The sequence below is a fragment of the Cheilinus undulatus genome, linkage group 14 (genome assembly GCF_018320785.1).
Source record: "Cheilinus undulatus linkage group 14, ASM1832078v1, whole genome shotgun sequence".
Classification (NCBI taxonomy): domain Eukaryota; kingdom Metazoa; phylum Chordata; class Actinopteri; order Labriformes; family Labridae; genus Cheilinus; species Cheilinus undulatus.
Genome location: NC_054878.1, coordinates 21,590,436 through 21,610,574, shown reverse-complemented (window position 1 = coordinate 21,610,574; position 20,139 = coordinate 21,590,436). Strand labels below are relative to the sequence as shown.

Below are 20,139 nucleotides of genomic sequence, written 5' to 3'. Positions count from 1 at the left end.
TATTCTCAACACTTGAAATCAGATCCAAATTTAGAGCAAACAAACTAGAGGTGGCTGTTAGCCAACTGCTACATCCTTTGCAGTAGCAATTTTGCTTCAACTTCTATCCTCGTCAGTTTGGTTGTGGTATGTTTTACAGCAGTTTCCTAGGTCGACATGTTTATCACTCAGCAGCTATGGCAAGCTTGATGGCTACTGTTCTAACTGAGCCTTTTGGTAACATGCCTGGAGACCGCCGGTGTTCTGACAATTTTTTCAAAAAATGCAACCACTGTGCAAAACAATAGCACAGTCTACCTATGTGCAGCAATGGAAAGTGGCACATTTTGATAGGTAGCAGAAATTGACTAAACACATGCAGTTTTTGGGCCCTTGAGACATCCACACCACAACCTGGGGCTCGTGGCAACCCTTTTACCTGCCAGGACGGTACCCTAGGCCATGTTTACTCACCACACATCCACCCCTTATCACTGACCCCCAAAGGTGTAGACTTTGTTATTTTTTTCAACAGATTATTTTCCTACGCCACTGGTATTATGCAAGGACATCCAGAGCATGACTTGGGCTGTGTCAATCCTCCTTCCCACCAGATGGTGCCCTTAGGCAGGCTAAACCACCAAATCTACATCTTTCTTCAGCCTCAATTTTTGGCCTAGAAGTTCTACACAATTCTGTATACTTTATCTTACAATGATAATGCAAAAAAAAAAAAAAAAAAAAAAAAATAGGGATCTCTTTGGAGGTCATGTAATCAGTGCTGAGTGTACTAGTGTCTATCATGTCTGATTCTGAATAAGATTTAAAAAAAAAGTCTAAACAGAAAACAGCATTCACAGTAACGCATGAACATGTTAACCTAACATACACTAAATGATTGTTCTAAAATAGAAAAATTCTTAAACATTGGTAGAGTTTTGTGAGTAGCTGGATTGTTTGACTTCTTTGTAGCCAATGAAGAAACCTAAAATGTTTACATTCTTACTTTATATTTTAGAAGGTAGAGAAAAAAAATCCCGAAGTGCAGAGAAAAGGAAAACAACAAAGCTTAAAATAACACTGATTCTGCAAAAACCCACACACAGAACTAAAAGGTTAAAATGTAGTTCGTACATTGCTTTCTGCATAACATTCATCCTATCACGTACATTTTCTTTTTTGCAACCAAAAAATCTCTAACAAGTAAGTTTTTAAGTTTGGTCTTTTGGTTAAATTCTAAAAATGAGCCAATCTCTTTGTTCATTTTGTTTTCAGCAGGAGCAGCACAGCAGAAAGCTGTTGATTCTGTAAGTGGATGTGTGATGTTACCTCGTGGGTTTTGAAGAACGGTGAAATCTCCAGAGTGTCTTTGATTTCCTTCAGCCTGATTAAATATAATTTCTGCAAAAAATGGATGATAGAGAAGATGTTAATCTAAGCCCATGACAGGTAGTGTCTAAAAAGGCTGGCTCATACTGTGTCACAGTAAGCTATGACTTACTGAATTCTTAAAAAACCTTTTAAAAAAACAACATAAGTAAACAAGCTGTCATATGCTAAAAATGTGCAGACTGAGAGTGTTTGTGTGAAAGATAAGAGGCTCAGGGAGTTCCCAAGGACTTCCCTTTTCTTCAGCCCCTGGAGGGTTAAGGTCACATTTGTGACTGTGTGTATTTATGTGTGTGTTTCCCATGGGGTTATTAAAACAGCACAGGACTTTTTTTTCCATTCCTCCTCTTTTTTTTTTCTGTTCCACACAGAGTTCAAGGCTGACGACACACACACTGAATACACAAATATTTGACTTCAGTCAAACTCACCAGTATGTCTTTGTTTCCTTTGACAAAGTCGTGGAAAGCCGCGGTAACTTGCTCTCTTGTTTTTGTTTTCTTAAAATCTCTGTTCACCGTTCCGTCCTCCTTCTACAGAGAGAAGAGGATAGTTTTAGACAGGCTGTCATTCAAGACATCATAAGGTTGAGGATAAATGATCATGTTTAGTACGTCTTCCCCTTCTTTATGCAACATGAAATGGGGAGGATGGGAGTGCAGCAGATGACGGGAAGGGAGGAAGGAGAAGGAGCAGAGGGGTGGAAAATAGAACAAACAAGAGAGAGGAAGATGGGGGATATTTTTAGAGTTCAGCTTCAAAGCAAAAAAAACTAAAAAAAAAAAAAAAAAACTAAAAAAAAAAATTGAAAACCTCTACTATCAGCTGGAATGGTGGGTTTGGGGGCTATTTGTCTGGGGACTGGGCTCAGCCCTTGACTTTATGGTCCTTAAGTTCTTAAGCAACACTCAAGACAGATAATCAGAAAATGAAGTATGTTAGATAGACTGTTTCATGTTTCCACTGCATAGGATATATCTCTCACATCTATCTGGGCTACCACCCATACAAAGGGTTCTGTAAGGGCAGAACCTTTAAAGGTCACATATTTCCCCCCTTTAAGACAAGTTTATACTGGTCTCTGGGGTCCCCAAAACATGCCTGTGAGGTTTGATGTGTAAAAAACACTCCAGTATTGTATTTTTGAATGTCTAAAAACCCCTCTGTTTCAGCCCTGCTCAGAACAAGCTGTTTCTGTTGCTTTAAATGTTAATGAGCTGTCTGACTCCGCCCCTGACTACACCTCTCTCAGGAAATAGATGTGGCTTAATGGATGTAGCCCTCCCCGCTTGGAAGAAAGTTTCACCCTTTTCTCCTGATCTCAGCTACAAGCTGAGAGGACGATCATTTCTTTCAAGCGAGGAGGGTCAACTGAACCTGGGGGCGATGCTAACTCCCCACATGACATCATGAAGGGAAAATCTGAGAACAGCTTGTTTCAGCACACATTTTCTGAAAGGTGGTGGGGGGGGATTTTTCTGATTCTTTGGGGGATTCTGGACAGGCCAGGGGCACACAATGATGTGAGCATGCCTGGCTCTGGTAAGTAAACTACATAACATTTGCTTGTTTGTGTCGCCATTAAGTGAATCAAACTCATACCAAGGTCTGCTGGGATAAAAGATAAAAGATAAAACAGGTTTTCCTCCATGAGAAGCTTTCAGTGCAGTTCTTTGCTATTCCATTAATAAAGGATTGTTCTCTAGTTCTAGTAAAATTTCTGCTTTCAATACATCTTAAGCCCTTCACTGGTGGCAGCCATTGTTTACCAGCTTGCAGTACAACTAAATCACATCCATAGCTAGTGCCCCATTCTCCTCAAACAACACTAGTTGGTCCAGTAATATTTCAGACCAGGCACAAACATGTCAGATTTCAGACTGATTACAGAAATGGAATATGGCCAATTTATCAGCTTTGTAAGGTTACAAAACCATATAGAAGCCTCCACATGTAACCTCTTCAAAAATATGAGTTTGTGTCAAGACTATACAAGGCTCATTTACCCTCTGCATTCAAAATGCATACAATGTAGACTGAGCTTTCTGTCTGTACTCTGAGTGCATTTTGTCTACATTTCTGCACATTTCCTGCAGCTCACAGATTCGGACCAAACATAGTGCCAGAGGTAGGCACCCTCAATTCATCAAGTCCAATTCCAGGCATTGGATAGAGTGGTGTAAAGCACATTGATGCTGGACTATGGAGCAGTGGAAACGTGTTCTGCGGAGTGATGAATCACACTACCCTGTTTGGCAGTCAGATGGATGAGTCTGGATTTGATGGATACAGGGAGAATGCAACCTGCCTGACTGCAATGTGCCAACTGTGAAGTTTGGTGGAGGAGGGATAATGGTATGGGTCTGTTTTTCAAGGTTTGAGCTAGGCAGAGACAAAAATTGTGATTCACGCTTTCTCGTCCAGCATCAGTGCCTGATCTCATAAATGCTGGACACATGAATGGGCACAAATTCCAACAAAAACACTGCAAAATCTTGTGGAATGCCTTCCAAGAAGAGTGGAGGCTGCAAAAGGGTGTTAGCTCTATATTAAAGTGCATGAATTTGAAGTCAGTGTCATTATAGTCCCTGTTGGTGTAATGGTCAGGCATCTGAATACTTTTGTCCATATGACTTGGAGTTTGGTGCAAAACCCATAACATAAATGAAGAAAAAAATTAAAAGGCTAATAAAAACATTAGTGGGCTAGTAAAAATAGTAAGAGGCAGTATCAAAATAAAGTTATAGAATAAAATCATCACAAAAAGTATGTACAAAGGTGCAAAAGAGGGGCTATTCAGATGTGCAGGTATATTGGTGATTAGGTTATGGAGCAATTAAACTTAGGAAATATAATACACACAGTGTGCATTAGTAAACAGAAGAGATAAATCCAGTGTGCATTAATGTAACACTTTAAGTCAGCTTTTACATGCATTATTTTGACTGTTATGTGGGGAAAAGGGGGATTCTACTGTACATCTCTGGCAGTGTAAAGCATTACAGCCTGCAGTAGCACAAGTGGTATTGGAATAGGTGCATTAATACTAGTGATGTTTGTTCAATGATGATAGCAGGACAGTTACATCAGAGAAAGTACAAGCTATGGTCGCCAACCAGCATGTTAGTTCACAGAGGAATAAATGAGCTTTTCTTCTGCTGCTGCTGCTGCCAAGCAACAAGCCACTATTTGGAGCCAGAACTATTTTTCCCTTTTTGGTTCAGGTCTGAGTCTAACTACAGCTCTCTATTTCTTTCACAAAGAAAAAGATCTAACCTGATGACTGGATGGTTTTTCCATATATTACAACTGAAACAGTCCATCTTCTAATATCTGTTTAAAATCTGCACATGAACTTTCTGAACTCCACATCCAGCTCAAACACACACACTTCACACTTCTCTGTTTCTGGGGATAACCCTCAGTGTCATGGCAACAGAGCACCAGGAGGCCGTGAATGTCCTTATATAGCCACAACCCCTTAAATACAGACAGGAGAGGCAGAGATTTGTATGTGTGTAATGTCAGTGCCAGATGCTGAGGCATACAGAGCTGCCACAGACAGGCCTCATGTAAGACAAAGGAACTCCCGCACAAACATTTACTTCAGAGGAAGTTCCTGTCCAAAACAGGAAGTGCGACCATGCCCCAGAAGGACACACACACCCTCTTAAACAGACACAGTTCACTCTGGAAGAAAGGAGGGAAGGAAGGCCACACACACTTTGTTAATTTTACCTTGACTCCCTCTATCCTGAACCCCAGTGTGGCTGTTGAGCTGATGGTCTCCCTCCACTGCATGTATCTCGGTTTAGTCACGACTTTCTGCTCGTTCTCCTCAGGCGTTGGTGCATCGGGGTCGACCTCAATCATTTTCTGATACATGTCAGGTCTTGGGGAAGGCTTCTTACGTGCCTTAGTCAGCTCTTCCTCAAGGTAGGTTCTGAATCATGAAAAAAAGAAGCTCTGAGTGAAGAAGACTCTGACAAAGGCAGGGTGGGTGAAAGAAATCAGCCAAGAGAGGAGAAACGAGACCTACATCTTTTAAAGCACAACCGGGGGGAAGATTGTTATACTTACTTTCTAACATCCAAACTTAAACTTTAACCACAGGGAGATATCATATTTTGTACGGTTTTGTATGTGAGACAATTCTGTCATTGTTTAATTGGAAATTAAGCACCAGCCAAATGCTTGAAGAAGCACAGTTTCAGACACCTTTCACTTTCTTTTTCATAGCAGATTAAAGAAAAACAAATACATTTTGTAGTTTCCTGATTTTTTTGGGATAAAACCACAATTAACCTACCCCAAACTTCTATTATCATTTTTATTCTGATGTTACGAGACACTTCAAGCTTGGCTCCCTGCTTTCTCTCACTCGTGTAATATGATTTTTATTTGTTCATACCTCACTCCCATCTTGCAGTCCATCACACATGGAAAGTCAAACTCGGCCAGCAGATCCTCCATCTGGTTGTATTTCTGGCCATCCTTCTCCACATCTCCATGGTAACCAGGGACGTACGGGCGCAGAACGTCCCTCATCAGTAGGGACAAACAGCGCTGTTCACAGTCACAGTGTTTCTAAAAGATAATGAACACCAGGTTATTACCACTCTAGTAACTGCTAAACTGATTCCTGTTTAATTCTGGACCTTCTTGCATTTGATCCTGTTTTTTGTTTTTTTCTTTGCAAGCATTAAACACAACCCTTAACATATTTTTGCAGATATAAAAGTAAAGTCAGACTTTGTTTGCAAATTGCTTCATGATATCATCAAAGCTTGGTTATTTAATCCACAAACTTGTTGCTCAAGAACAAAAATGTGCACGATGACCAAATTGCTTTGACTGTCCCTCTCAATAATAATTTGTTTTTAGCAAGGAGTTCATGTTTGATGCCGAGGTCAAGTATTCACTTGAAATTTGAACAGATGCTAATACTAATAGCCAGCTAGATAAAATCCAAAAGAACTCAAGAGATCTTTGAGAAAATCCACCTATAGTTGTGTGAATAAGTTTAAGGCATTCAGGGCACTAAGGAGTCATTACAGAGCCCGATGTCCCACAAGCCAGGCAGCCATAGTCAAGCTTCACACATGTGTAACAACATATCTCATTTTATGGGCCTTAACATGCCCAGAGACCCTGGTGACCCTGTCTCTCTACAGCATGACCAGGGGCTCATGGCAACCCTACTACCCGTCCGGACAGTACCCTAGGCCTTGCTTACTCGTCACAACAATCCCTTCATCCGCCCTTAAGGTGCCGACTTTATTTTTTAACAGACTATTTTCCCATGCCCCTGATAAATGCAAAGACATCCAAAGCACTACCGGGGTTGTGTCAGTCCTTTATCCCGCCCAGTGGTGCCCTCAGGTGTCTTACTCGCCACATCTACCCCATACTTTAGCCTTAATTTTGGCCCAAACATGCCTAAAAGTTCTGCACAGTACCGGGGGTACCAGAGGCAGCCATGCTCAGGCCTTACTGGGCAAAGAGCAATTTAAGTACAGGCCAATGAGAAGTGGGGAGCAGGGACAATTGTGTGGAACGGGGCAACTGGGCCTGTGTAAGTGTGCTCTGAATTAACTTTACTCCCAACAACTTAGAGTTGAATAATGTCCTATTTAATGTTCTCAGAGCTTTTAAATTTCAGACCCAGCTTTCAGGGTTCCTGCACACTTTTAAAATCAAATTTAAGACATTTTTGGAGCTTAACTGAGAAAAATTAATACCACTTTTTGTGCAGTAAATGGTCAAAAATTACAGGCATGTAAGATTTCTCAGTACACAGGACCAGGGCTGAATTTTCCAATTTAATGAACTGTCAATGAAATGTCAAATGGTGGAGGGCAAAGGAATGTTTGGGTCAAAAACACTCACATCTGATTATGTTTGGAACATTTAATGCTATTTAATCAATATGCAATATATTTGTATTTATCAGTATCAGCAGAACCTCTGCTGATATTTAGCAGGTGTGCTGAGCTTATTCTAACAATTAAACCATTAAAAGGCAGATTAATGCTCTTTGTAGAGGAAAACTTTTTAAAATAAAAGTGGCTTGCATGAAATTTTGAAGTGGGCAACCTGGAAGTCCAAATGTTAGAGAAAAGGGCAAGTGTTTTACAACAGTGTAAGGTAAATCTGATGACAGTGATCCAGAATAAACGATAGAGGGGTCTAGGGATCCACTCCCAGGAAATCTAGAACATCCATCGCTGAATCCTCTGAATTCTGAATAATAATTATGGAGCATTTTGTGGAGAAAGATGTTTAAATCACATAAGGTTGACTAGACCTTACAAGTTACTAGACCTCTCACAGGTAAAATTCAGACTTTTTAAGGTCTTGAATTTCAAATGTGCGATTTAAGACTATTAAGATTTTTCAAGGATTTGTAGGAATCCTGGGTTTAGCTCATTACTATGACTGGATAAAAGCCAAATAAAGTCTTAATAAAATCTTTCAGTTTCATTTGCAAAGCACCTGACCTTTACCACCTTACTTTTCTAGGGCTTTCAAGACAGCACTCAGTTTAATTTTTCAAATCCTATATATGTACACAACATGTATACCAGGAGACCAACTAAAAGACAGTTACCTTGCATTTACTGTATATGTACTGGGTTGTAAGACTCAGTTTCTCCTGCTGTTCCTAAAACCACATTCAAAAAAAAAAAACAGCAGAAAAGCTACGTGCTGTTCTCTTTATGTTCCATACCTCATGACTCATTAAACACAGTACTGTCTTTGTTTACCATGTGGATTATACCAGCCTCCCACACCCAGCCTTTACATCCTGTCAGCAGGTTTTTACATGTAGCGTCTTGCCAAATATACACAAACGCACACAGAAAAGCTTGTGTGAGAAGTAAGGATTAACATTTGGCACATCAAAAACAAACTTACTTTTAAAATCCGGCCATTGGCTCCTGCCTTGAAACTTCCTGTAAAACAGGACAAACATTTACGGAGCAGAGGTGTTAAACTATAGAGAAGTTAGTTGTTCAAACATCCTGGAAAAAGAAGGTCTAGTGTACGATTTCTAAGCTCTTATAAGTGGTCCCAATCCCAACAAAAAACTACCACTTTACTATGAGAAAGGTATTATCAACAGCATATTCACTCTGATGAACCCATTTGTGAATTCCTGCGTACCTGCATGTCCGGCCAGTTGTATCCAGGGATATTTCTTCTTGAATGACATGACAAACGGAGACCAGTGGACCATGTTCTTGATCTTCTTCCAGGACTTGTGCTACAAATACAACCAGACAACATATAGTATTATTTATGTATTATTCACAATCAACCAAAACTGTTTATCTAACTTTACCATTTGTTTTCTGGTCTGATATTGTTAAAATGCTGCTTGTCCTCTGTAATGATGTGCTTTTTACACAATCTTTGTCCTGTCTGTTAGTATGTTGTTTTGTTCATTTAGGGTCCAAACGGCAACATTTTCACTGAGTGGTTGAACACTTTCAGAAACTTTTGGTCACTATTTCTCTTAAGGTGGTAGGGGTGGGACCTGATGTCTGACCAGCTGGGAACCACTGTAGTAAAAGGGCTTCCAGGGAAATGTAAGGCTGACAAGAAGTCTACAAAAGACAAAACATTTCTTTTTATCCACATTTAATGTGTTCTGTTAAGGGTAGGGGGGCCTGAAAAGCAGAAAAGTTCAGAAATTACTGTAAAAGTGTATTTCCACCAAGTGGTCTGGTTTGGTTCCATGCAGTTTGGCACGGTTTTAGCAAACCCTGCTCTTGCTTGCATTTCTACAGCTAATGTCTACCTCGTCTGGTTGTCTGAGAGCAGCAGTCTGCAGGCAGGCCCTCTCAAGAAAGTAGTAGTGCACTGACCAGTTAATTTGGTAACTTCCAAACTTTTGACAGTGAAAACATGAATAGCTGTGCACCGAACTGAACCAGATCACTTGGTGGAAACACAGCGATAGTTTTTTGGCCACTTTTTTTCTCCAGTGACAAATTCATGACCCACTGGAAACAGCTCTGTGACCTACTTTCCAGTCCTGACCCCCCAGTTTAGAACCAGTGTTTTTGGAGACATGACATATGAGCTTTTTTCAGGGCTTTTTTATATTGCTTTCCTTTTGGACGGCCAGGAACAAAACAAGTCTCTTAGCACACTTAAAAACACACAAACTCACAATAGGGCATCCCTGACCCCTGTTTTCAGTCTTTCTCTGCCAGCTTCTCCCGCTCGCTCCTTTTTTCCTTCTTTAGCTGTTTTAGACACTTGAGCTGAACTCTGGAGGATCACGCCGGGGTTTCCCCTGGTTACACACACACAAACACTCTTTCTCCAGGGCTCTCCCTGTCCCTGGCATGAATTGAACTGTGGGACTCCTGCCTCACACACACACACACACACACACACACACCCACAAACAAATGAACACACACATTCATCCAACACTAACAGCTTTTATCTCAGTGACCTCAGAATGATTAAAGTCGAGTTTCTCTCTTTCTTCGTCTCTGTGATCTCAGACTTTCCTCCTGCAGATGCATCAATATTTATCTGCTGAGGAAAGATGTTAAGCTCTCTGTTTGTCTCTCACATAACTCTAACTGATGGCTTTACAGGGTGAGCAAATGACAGTTAGACAAATGTTTGAAGTGCAAGAAGTGGGGCATTTTAGAAACCCAAGATAAGGTGCTTCTTCTGACTTTTAAACTCTTAAAACCAAAACAACCCTGTAATCCTTATTATTCTTATTGTTTTGATACCTGCTTATTCTGCTGCATGTTGCAACACCTCATAAAAGCTGCAGTAATTCATCATCGTGTTGAATAATAGACCAACACTGTTGACACAGTTTTTTGCCTGCAGCATTACATCAGATGGAAAAACTCCAAATGTCTTCTTCTGTGGGTTTAAACAATACTCCGCTGTGCAACACTGTCACTGAAAACGAGGACAAATCAAATATTTTTGAGTTAAAAACCACAACAAAACTGCTTAAAGTTTCCATCATAAATTATCTGAATTAATCAAGATGAATACAGACCTTGGATGCAGACTTGCAGATTTTAACATGAATTTAATCATGGAAAAATGAACTTGTTACAGATGGGAAAGGACATAAGGGAAGAGTAAAAAAGTAAAGGTTTGATAACTCAAGGAGCAGATTACTTCTAACTTGTCCACAGAGATGTCTGTGAGTTTTTAAAAGTTAAATGAGCCATTAACCTCCTGAGACCTGGGCTTTTGTTTGGAATGCATTTCTAATCTCTCCCACTTATTTGGGATTATAGGACCCGATAAGTACAAAAGCCCAGCCTTGTCTTTGAACAGGAATTAATTTTGACCAAAAATGATGTCCAATATCAACACAAATTCCCTAAGATTTAAAAGAATCTTCCTAAAATTTCAGTAAAAAATTCTTACAACATATGTTTAATGTTGCCCATATAAAGGACCCCGAAATATCTAGAAATATTCCTCAAATGTGTCAGTGAAACTTAGCCATAAACCCTACATTTTTAAAAATTCCCCCAAAATACACATGGAAATTCTTGCAATTTTTAAAAAAAAAATACCCCCAAATTTCAAGGCAAATTTCTCCTAAAATTCAAAGAATTCCCCACTAATATCTCAAAGTAAATTCCCCAAAACATACAAATATATTCAAGGAAAAAGACAGAAAATTCCCCTAAACATTCCTACAATTTTCCTGTAATTTCCATTAAATTGTAGAAATTCAAAAGGACGAACCCCTTTCCAATTTCCAATCAAATATCCAAAGTTGGACAATAAAGCAAAAAAAATTCAAAGCAACCCCCCCCCCCAAAAAAAATCAAAATTTCCAAATAAATGCTTGAAAATTCGCAAATTAACCCCCCCCCACACAAAAATCCAAATGCCATGAAAATACTTTAAAAATCCCTGCCAATTATTTCCAATGAAGATTTCAAAAATATCTTCAACTTTCCATGAAAATACTTAAAATATGCCCACCACAAGTTCCTCAAAATTTCCATGAAAATTTCAAAGAAATCACCACCCACAAACAATTCAAATAAAATTCTGAAAAATTAAAAACACATTTCCAAAATGTACACATAAATACTAGAAAATTTCCAAATTAACTAACCCAAACATTCCCAAAATTTTCTAAATTCCATGAAAATACTGAAAGATTTCAATGCAAAAACTTCCAATGAAAGTCAATAGAAATATATTAAAATATCTTAAAATTTCCATGAAAATACTTGAAAATATCAAAGATATATTCCTTGAAAATACATAGCAAATTCTCCCAGTATTTCAGGTGAATTACTTAAACTTCAGTGGTTATTGCAGACAATTTTCTCAAAAATCCTAATAGTAAAAATAATATCTATGTTGTAGGAAAGCCAGAATGTAATGTCCTCATATGTAGATGTAGGTCTTAGGAGGCGAAGGGAGTGGAGGACTTATTTTACATCACAGTGGCTACAGGGAGACATTAAAAAGTGTGCTGAAAGAGACAAGTGCAATAATTGTGGACCCTCATTAATTATGATCAATGCCATTAATCTTGACAGTCCTAATTTTAAAAAGAAACTCCCACTCACTGATCTGATTAACATTAAATAGATGGTAATTTCACCCCCAAAGGATGCCACGTTTGGAAAGAAACTGTCAAACTTCCTGGTGCAATCACCAGACTCTCTTTATATTAAAAGTGATGTCACCCAGAAGATTCCCTCTGCTCTGAAAAAGCACCAGGAAACATAATATTATGTCTACAAATAACCAGAGAGGAGAAGAAGAAGAGGAGAAACGGGAGGAGAGCAGAGGACACAGGAGATAAGAGGGAGAAGACGACCATAGAAGGAGATATATAACCCATGTCGCATAATCTGGACCTGATGAAAATTCATCAGCTGATAGCATTACTATCTATGGTGAGATGCAGACACACACTAACACACACCTTCAAACACACGCTCACTCGCCTCTCTCTCATAGGGTCACATGAGGGGTTTCTCTCTGCACCACTGAAGGAGAGAGGGGAAAAAAACTCCCCCTACACAAAGTCAAACATACACGTGTACAGGTCACATGGTGGAAACTGACAGCAAGGTAATCAGCTGAAATGGGCCACAGAGAGGAGAGACGTTGTTAGCGTTTGCTTTGTAACATCATGAAAACGGCACGTTTGATAGTAAATATGGAAGTGATTCTTGTTGATTTCTTTAGTACTAAGATTAAAAACTGATTATAAGAATTTATTGACTGCTTTCAAGACACAGAAAGGGTTAGCCTTGAAACTAAATAATCCTTTTAGAGTTTGCACTCCAAATATCATCATCAAGGCCCCTTTGCTTTTTGAATCAAGGCAAGGCATAGTAAGGGTATCTTCATGATCCCAAAATTTTGAGCTTCAATGTGATGCAAGTAAAAATCCAATTATATCGATGCCTGTTTCAATGCTACTGCAATGCATGCTGTCTAAATTGCACAAATACATTGGAAACATTTCCATATTAGAGCATCATCAACATATTTGATCTATTTAGACCATGTGTAAGAGTTTTGCTCGCAATTTTTAAGCACCTGTCTTATGAATCAGATGCAGTTTCTTAAAGCTTCTGCCATTCTCAACAAATTTCGATTAAAAAATATAAGCTTTATTTGGGCTATATATCAGCTGATATCTGCCCTGATAACAAATATTGACCATATGAAAGTAAAATAGTATGAACAGATATCAGCAGCCAGTGTTTATAGGTGTCAGCTAAATTAAATGGTGGCACCTAGTACACCTAACTCAGGTCAGGTCAGGTATAGGAGCATACGCTGGTTCGGCACTTCACTGCATCAACCTTGGTCTTGACCTGTCCTGACCTCCTGATGGCCATCGTCAAGGCCTGCGCCTGGCCCATGCTCCATCTTTCAAGGTATCCTCCTGGCTGTCCCCTCCACTACGCATGCCGTTACCCCCAATATCTGGACCAGCCCACCGGGACCTGGGCACCCAGCATGCAGTGAGCTGGATCAGGCCCCGGAAAGCACACGAGGTGCTCATAAAAGCACTGCTGGCGTTCCTGTATCAGGCAGCTGACCCTTCCAATCCACGCTCTTCCTAGTACATCAGCATTAAACACACGGTCACACAGAAGTGGTCACAAAGGAGTCCAGTCAGCTCCTCTGGCCATCAATCATACACCTAACTGCTCAAACAAATAAGAGATTTTTCATGGGGCAGAAGAAGTCATCTGTTGGACGAACTGATCTGTTTCATGGTCAGATATCTGTTTTCATGGCATGGTATGAGTGTTACACCAAAATAAAAACATTGGTATCAGTAGCAGCGCTCACAGCAGTCTCAGCTGAAAATGGTTGATCTGTTGGACCAGCACCACACTCGTCAATGTCACTTCATTCACTGGCCAATCAAAATCAAGAGGGGCAGGATATCTTATCATGGTGGGAGAGAGACCAATCCCACTAATCTTTTCAGCAGAAAAGTGTTCGTCTACACTTGCTGCCTATATCAACATTGTTCTGTTTTCTTGATGATATATTTCCTTGAAAAAAGGAAATATTAAGCAGACAGCGCTATTATAAACAATGTATCATAAGAATTTAACTTGACTTAATGCTCTGAAACTGAGGTTGTAGGCTCTGCCAGTGCTAAAAACACCAGGCCCTTAGATAAATCATCCCTAAGTTTCACCATATGTGCATCTCTAATTGTATAATTTAAACATGTGGTGTGAAAATGTATTGAAGTAAGCAGATTTTGACAACCTCACTGTGGAACAGAGGAAATCAGGTTACAGTAAAATCAGAAAAGTAACTTGTATGCAACACAATAAACCTTCACAATAGAACTTCTTTTTAAAAATCCATCATGGCATTGGTTCTTTTTTCTTTTTTTTTTTTTTAGAGCATCATTTCTTACCTCTCTTTTTTGAGAGTTTTTGTCAAAACCTGTATTTTAAAAAAATCCTTGAATAGCTTGTCTGCCTCAAATAACCAATAACTCATCATTTGTTTTATTGGTTATGTTCTTTTTTTATTGTTGCTGTATTGCTGCCTCATGAGAAGCACTTTTTAAATGTTGCTTGCAGTGCAGAAGAAACTAAGTTACTAAAATGTTCCAAAATAAAAAAGAAAATGTCTGTGCAAATTCAGAAACACTTTTTTAAAAGTTCTGAATAGCTGAAACAAGACATAGAAGCAAAAAGTAGCCTACATTCTAGTAAAAGCTATTACTATGAGTTTTCATACGTGTGCAGATGTAAGGGAGTGCAATGCCAAAGTTTGTGAAGTAGCCAGATCTGCACTTCTCAGACAACTCAGATTCTCATCAATCCACCAGGTTGCACACTTATAGCTGCAGGCACAGAAAGGCTGGAATGGACTGTCTTAAATGTGAAGATTTAGGAGCTATGGGCTTTAAAATGCAATCAGAGAAGGAGGAGAGACGTTTGGTCTGTGTGTAATGAAAATAAAATACTTGAACTGCCGGCAACTTTATTATTACTCAATAAAAGCAGAGCTGTCAGAGCACTTTAAACAAAGACTAAATACAGCTATAAAACACATTCTGAATCCTGAGGTTAAAGTATACCTGAAGGTGGCTGGTGCGGAGGTGGATGACGGTTATGATAAAGATGGCTCCGACTGACACAACAACACTCCACAGCGAGTAGAGCCACGCGGACCACATCATGGCCGACAGAGGAGACAAACTGACAAGACTGATGATCCGTCCGCTTCTCCTGCAAAAGCATCCAAAACTCTCTGTCCATCTGTCCCTCTCTGTGCTTTAAAAACCTCAGACTCATCTTTTCTATGCCCCACAAGATTTACACACATGTGTGTGCCGGTGTGTAAACAATTGCGGGTCATTTGATTGGCAAAACAGAGGGCAAGCAATCTGGACATGCAAATACTCACTCAAGTCACAACATTTCAAAGAGCCAGACGGTAGAGGTAAACGTGTGTCAAAGTGAACTCACACACAGCACTGTGAGAAGTGCTCAGCATAGTAAAACAACACCAGACCTGCACATTTTATGTGTTTTTTACACATATTTGTGTACCCATTAGGAGTGTAACAATTCACAGAAGACACGGTTCGCTCAGTACCTCAATTTTAGGTTTGGAACAAGTTCAGTTCAATAGCAATAAAGCAACAAAGTCCAAAATGCATACATCTAAGTTTCTCCTTTTTATCAATAGCAAAATATGATGCACCAAACACGAAACAGAATGTAAAAGTTAAAGGCGTGCCATGGGAGCAATCTGTAGTATTTATGATTTCTGAAGAGTGCAGTTCTATAGCTTCAAGTGTCACAGTGTCCATCAGGTGCAGCATTTCTTCAAGCTAAATGTCACTCCCCTTTTTACTGTTTTTAAGTTCACTTCTCAGTACATGGTGGCTTCCAACTCAATCTGTGGAATTAAAAGTCTCATTTTTCTATTTTGTTTGCAATTTCAGAGTTGTGCTAAGTCACAACTGATATGGCTGTTTCAAAACAAAGGTATGTCAGCAACATAACTAGTGGGCACTTTAACTTTTCAATAGATACTCTTCAACTTGCAGAGTACGTACTTATTATTGTGGCTTTATTGTGAAGTTTCAAGAGCACAGCAGAGAAAGTTTTGAGTACTAAAGAAAAATAAGAGAGAGAAGAGCAGAAGTCATTTCAATGAGAGGTGAATGGCCAAGGCACTGAGAAAGCAACTAAAATTTGAAAACAAGAGGACATTTTGAGCACAAAGAGAGAAAATCTAAGCTCAAGCAGGGTTTAAGGGAAAGTTTTGGTCCATTCAAGCAGAAAATTGGGCCATGCTCTTGAAACTTTAAAGTGTGCTCTGGAATGGAACCACAGTAATATCTCCATAGTGGTGATTTTAGTAACGCTGTAGGAGAGTTACAGCATTTGCAGTTGCTCCTTTAACCTCTAGTCATCTGTCCAATCAAATAAGGGGATAAGACCCCCCACAAAAATCACATTTGGTGGGCAGCTTATCTGCAGCTCTTGTGTTGATACCACCTTGTTACTGCCTTTTTTCTCCACTCATATTCCTCATACGACTGCATGAACCCAAGTGTGACATCCAAACCATATGTGCTTCCTGGGTAAGCCTTCTGTAATGTTTATGTCTCAAAACAGAAGTATTGTTAAAGAGATTACAACACAAGCTATAGATACATCCTCAACAAGAAAACATGCTACCAACATGCATGTAGCTTCCCTCTTTTGGGTGTATCAGTGTGTTATTAACTATATCTACATGCAGAAAATCAGCCATGCACTTGCATAAAATCTAGCACATACCTTTGTGATTTCACTGTTGTTTTTTTTTTGTTTTGTTTTGTTTTTTTTTTTTACTTTTTAGTCTATGATATTCTGAAAGGAGCTTGTGGAACCATAATTTCACAACTGGCAGATGACAAGAGTCTGTGACAGTTACATTTGCATGAATGAGACTAAATGTGTTGCAGGAAGATAAAGACGTGCTTTCAAGTACTGAAGAACATTCACACAGGCAGAGATATCACTCCAGGAAATATTGAAAGGTCAGAAGAATTTTCAGCGTGAAATTTATTGTGAGCACACATAATTCTCAAGAAACCATAATTGCATTAATATCTGAGCACAGCTTTTTTAGATGAATATCATTATTCTGCAAAAATAAATAATTTTGGTAATCCTAACTGACCTAAAACAGGAAAAGTTTTGTCTGATTTAATATTAGATAGTGAGAAGAAAAAGTTTTGTCTCTTTTTATACAGTGTACATAAACTTCTGGTTTCAACTGTAAGTCTGTTGATCCAGCCTAAAATCTACATATACCCATTTCTGCATACATATGGTCAATATTTACAGCCAATGTATTGGTTGTAACACCAGCATAACCTTTTTATCTGCCAATCTGCTGATATCTGCAGGTAACATCATGCATCCCTATTTTTTGGGTGTACGATTGAAGTTAACAGTAATCCTTCCTCTCATGTTGTCTATTAGTGAAGTTGAATAATTTTCTCACCAGTGCATGCAATATTTTATAGCAAATTATTTGACACCTAGAGAAATGAATTAATGTCTTCACATGCAGAACATTTTTTAAATGATACTTTTAAAACTTAAACATTTACAGACTTTGCTGAATTGTCAGACACAGGTTGTTATTCAAACATGTTAATTCATTATAAAATAAGCTTATTTTCTACTATGAAAGCTCTGTATTTGTCTTGAATAAGCAAAAAGAGGCATGAGCCTGAATTGGAATAGTTCTCATGAAGCAGTTTGAATTGGAAATAGTCGACCCAGTCACTCTGTCTTTCTTTCCTCTGTCTCCCTTGTCTTTCTCATCCTTTCCAAGCTTGCTGCTCTCTGCCAGCCTCTCCGTCTCCTATCACTCTCCCCAGACCAGCTGGATGACAAGTAGAGAGAGAGACAGAGCAGGAAAAATTAAAGTTTCCATTGAGAGAGAGAGTTAAAGAGAGAGAGAGAGAGAGAGAGAGAGAGAGAGAGGAAATTGTAAGAGAAGGAACTTCTTACAGACAGGAAGTGGGGAGGGGGGGGTTGCCGCCTGCCTCAGCGACAGTATTTTCCACATCTGCCGCTGACTACAAAAGAAAGAAAGAGAAAAAAAGCCTTGCCCTCTGTAAACAAGAAAGAAGACGAAAGAGGAAAAGAGCCTCTATCAGCTCCTTGTTTATCATTATCTTCATGTATATTAAATAAATGTGTTTAGGTACACTCTAAAATCTTACACTTGTGCAAATCTCCAATGTATCCGAACCAAAAATGATGCACAGCTGTTTAGAAATCCTAAGTGTTATATTAGTGAATCAAACTAGGGTTAAACAGGGCAACCATGACGCTTATTTGCATGCAAGGAGGAATGCAAAGAGGCAGAGTGTGGTGGAAAAAAAGAAGCCTTGGGTCAGAAGGTAACTCTGGGTTACAAATGTGTGATGTGAAGACGCAGCGAGGGAAACACTGATGCACGCTGATGTTTTCAACGGAGAAGCACTGAGGAAACAACAAGCCTGATATCGCTCACCACAAGGTCTCCTTGCAGATACCAAAACTGCAACTGTCTGAGTCTGCAAAGTTTTGACTAAGAGACGCACACAAACACATGCACAATTAAACTGCAAGGAGTGTGATCCAGGCCTAACAATGTGCAGTAGATACTTGGACAGTGCCTGATAAATCTCTTAGTAACCAAGGCCGGCTGGTCGGTTATATAAAGGCAAGAAAAAGCGACAACTAAAGGGGAAAAAAAAACGGTAAGATGTTTGTGATGTGGCTGCTCAGTTAAAAATATACTTGAGTCAGATAAGGAACTAAACTGAGGTCACAATGGAACATTAAAGAGCAGATCTTACTTTCGATATTTACTCTGAAATACTCTGTTGGCTCAGTTTTCAAGGTAATTCGTTGCTCTCTCACATTAGAATACCTGAGCAAAGCCTGCCTTTTGTAAGTGAAACTTCAAAAAGAAAAATCCCACATGGCGAGGTATGAGGAAAATTAAAACTGTGCTTTAAAATGAGTTAATCTAGCAGACAGTTTGAAGGGCAAAAAACAGACAAGTATCAAACTATACACCCAAGTCGTAGCTAAAAAGTTCAATGTCTCTCTAATTAATTTACGTTTTGCAGTTGGTATTTTGCAACTTGCTCTCCTTCATCAAAACCAAATCAAAAAACATTTTCTCACCACTAAATTAGCATCTAAGGGTAGCTAATAGCTAACTTGAGCTTCTTTTGCCGGCATCAAAATTGTGTTAAACACGATTTTGATGCCGGCAAATGTAGCTGGGGTCGTTGACAAGGGGTCAGGTGACGATGCAAGAAATATTCGGACATGCTACTCTTGTTGAATCGTGTTTGTGGGGCATTTTAGACACATTGTTCGTTGTGTCACACTACAAGACGGTTTGTCGTTCCTGGCGCATATAATCAGGGTTGACGTTTTGACAATGAACTGTGATGTCGCAGACGACCAAAATCTGAGCTAGCCTTAAGATATATTGCAGCGCCTCTTCTGTGCACCATCTCGGGGTGCTTTTTGCTTTTGACTTGTGCAGTTTGGCGTCAGCAGCTGAAGCATTGGTGAGAACTGCTGAGTATTTCTAAAATCACTCTCTCACACTGAAACAGAATGAAATCCATCCTGTGTCATGGCCTTAGCTTCCTCCATTATGATGGAGGGTTGACAACAGCAGCAGGCTTTTTCTCCCCTAACCTCCACAGAAACAGGGACATAACATGATCATGTCTTTATGTTGCTTGGTTATACAGTTAAATAATGTAAACCACTACACACTAATAAAAAACAACATATTGGTGGCATTTTTAAACATTTACATGCTTGTTAACATAAACACCTCACTGTCAAACATTTTACCTCTTTGTTTAAGACTTGCAATTGGATCCTGATTTTAATGTGAATGTTTTGATTCTTGCATCTGTATGATACTATGCTTTAAACTTGGAGATGCATTTAAGTTTATGCAGGTAATAACCTGCGACTTTAATGTGTGGAGCATCTTTATTATGAACCGTGAGAGTTTTTACACCTGTTCAGTTAAGTCAGCATTGGTGCAGACTCACTGTTAGAGGGTTTAACAGCCCAATCTCACTCCACACTTCAAGGTTTGGAAAGCAGTCAGTGTGGCGGACCCTCAACAAGAGCATGCAAATGAAGTGGGAGTGTTGAGGGAGAGGGTGTAGGGGGCAGTTTGAGAAAGGCCCACCATCATTTTATATGCAGA

The 20,139-nt window shown here is 39.3% G+C and overlaps 1 protein-coding gene across 4 annotated transcripts in view; it reads right to left on the bottom strand.

Moving 5' to 3' along the window:
* itpkb (inositol-trisphosphate 3-kinase B) overlaps nt 1-20,139 on the bottom strand; it is a 48,917-nt gene that overhangs the window by 6,145 nt on the left and 22,633 nt on the right. For all 4 annotated transcript variants that reach the window (XM_041805362.1, XM_041805363.1, XM_041805360.1 and 1 more), the window contains exons 6-11: nt 8,536-8,635; nt 8,287-8,324; nt 5,780-5,955; nt 5,107-5,311; nt 1,800-1,901; nt 1,309-1,380 (exon numbers count right to left, since the gene is read on the bottom strand). In XM_041805362.1, the coding sequence (XP_041661296.1) occupies nt 1,309-1,380; nt 1,800-1,901; nt 5,107-5,311; nt 5,780-5,955; nt 8,287-8,324; nt 8,536-8,635 (693 nt within the window). The remainder of the gene's footprint in view (nt 1-1,308; nt 1,381-1,799; nt 1,902-5,106; nt 5,312-5,779; nt 5,956-8,286; nt 8,325-8,535; nt 8,636-20,139) is intronic.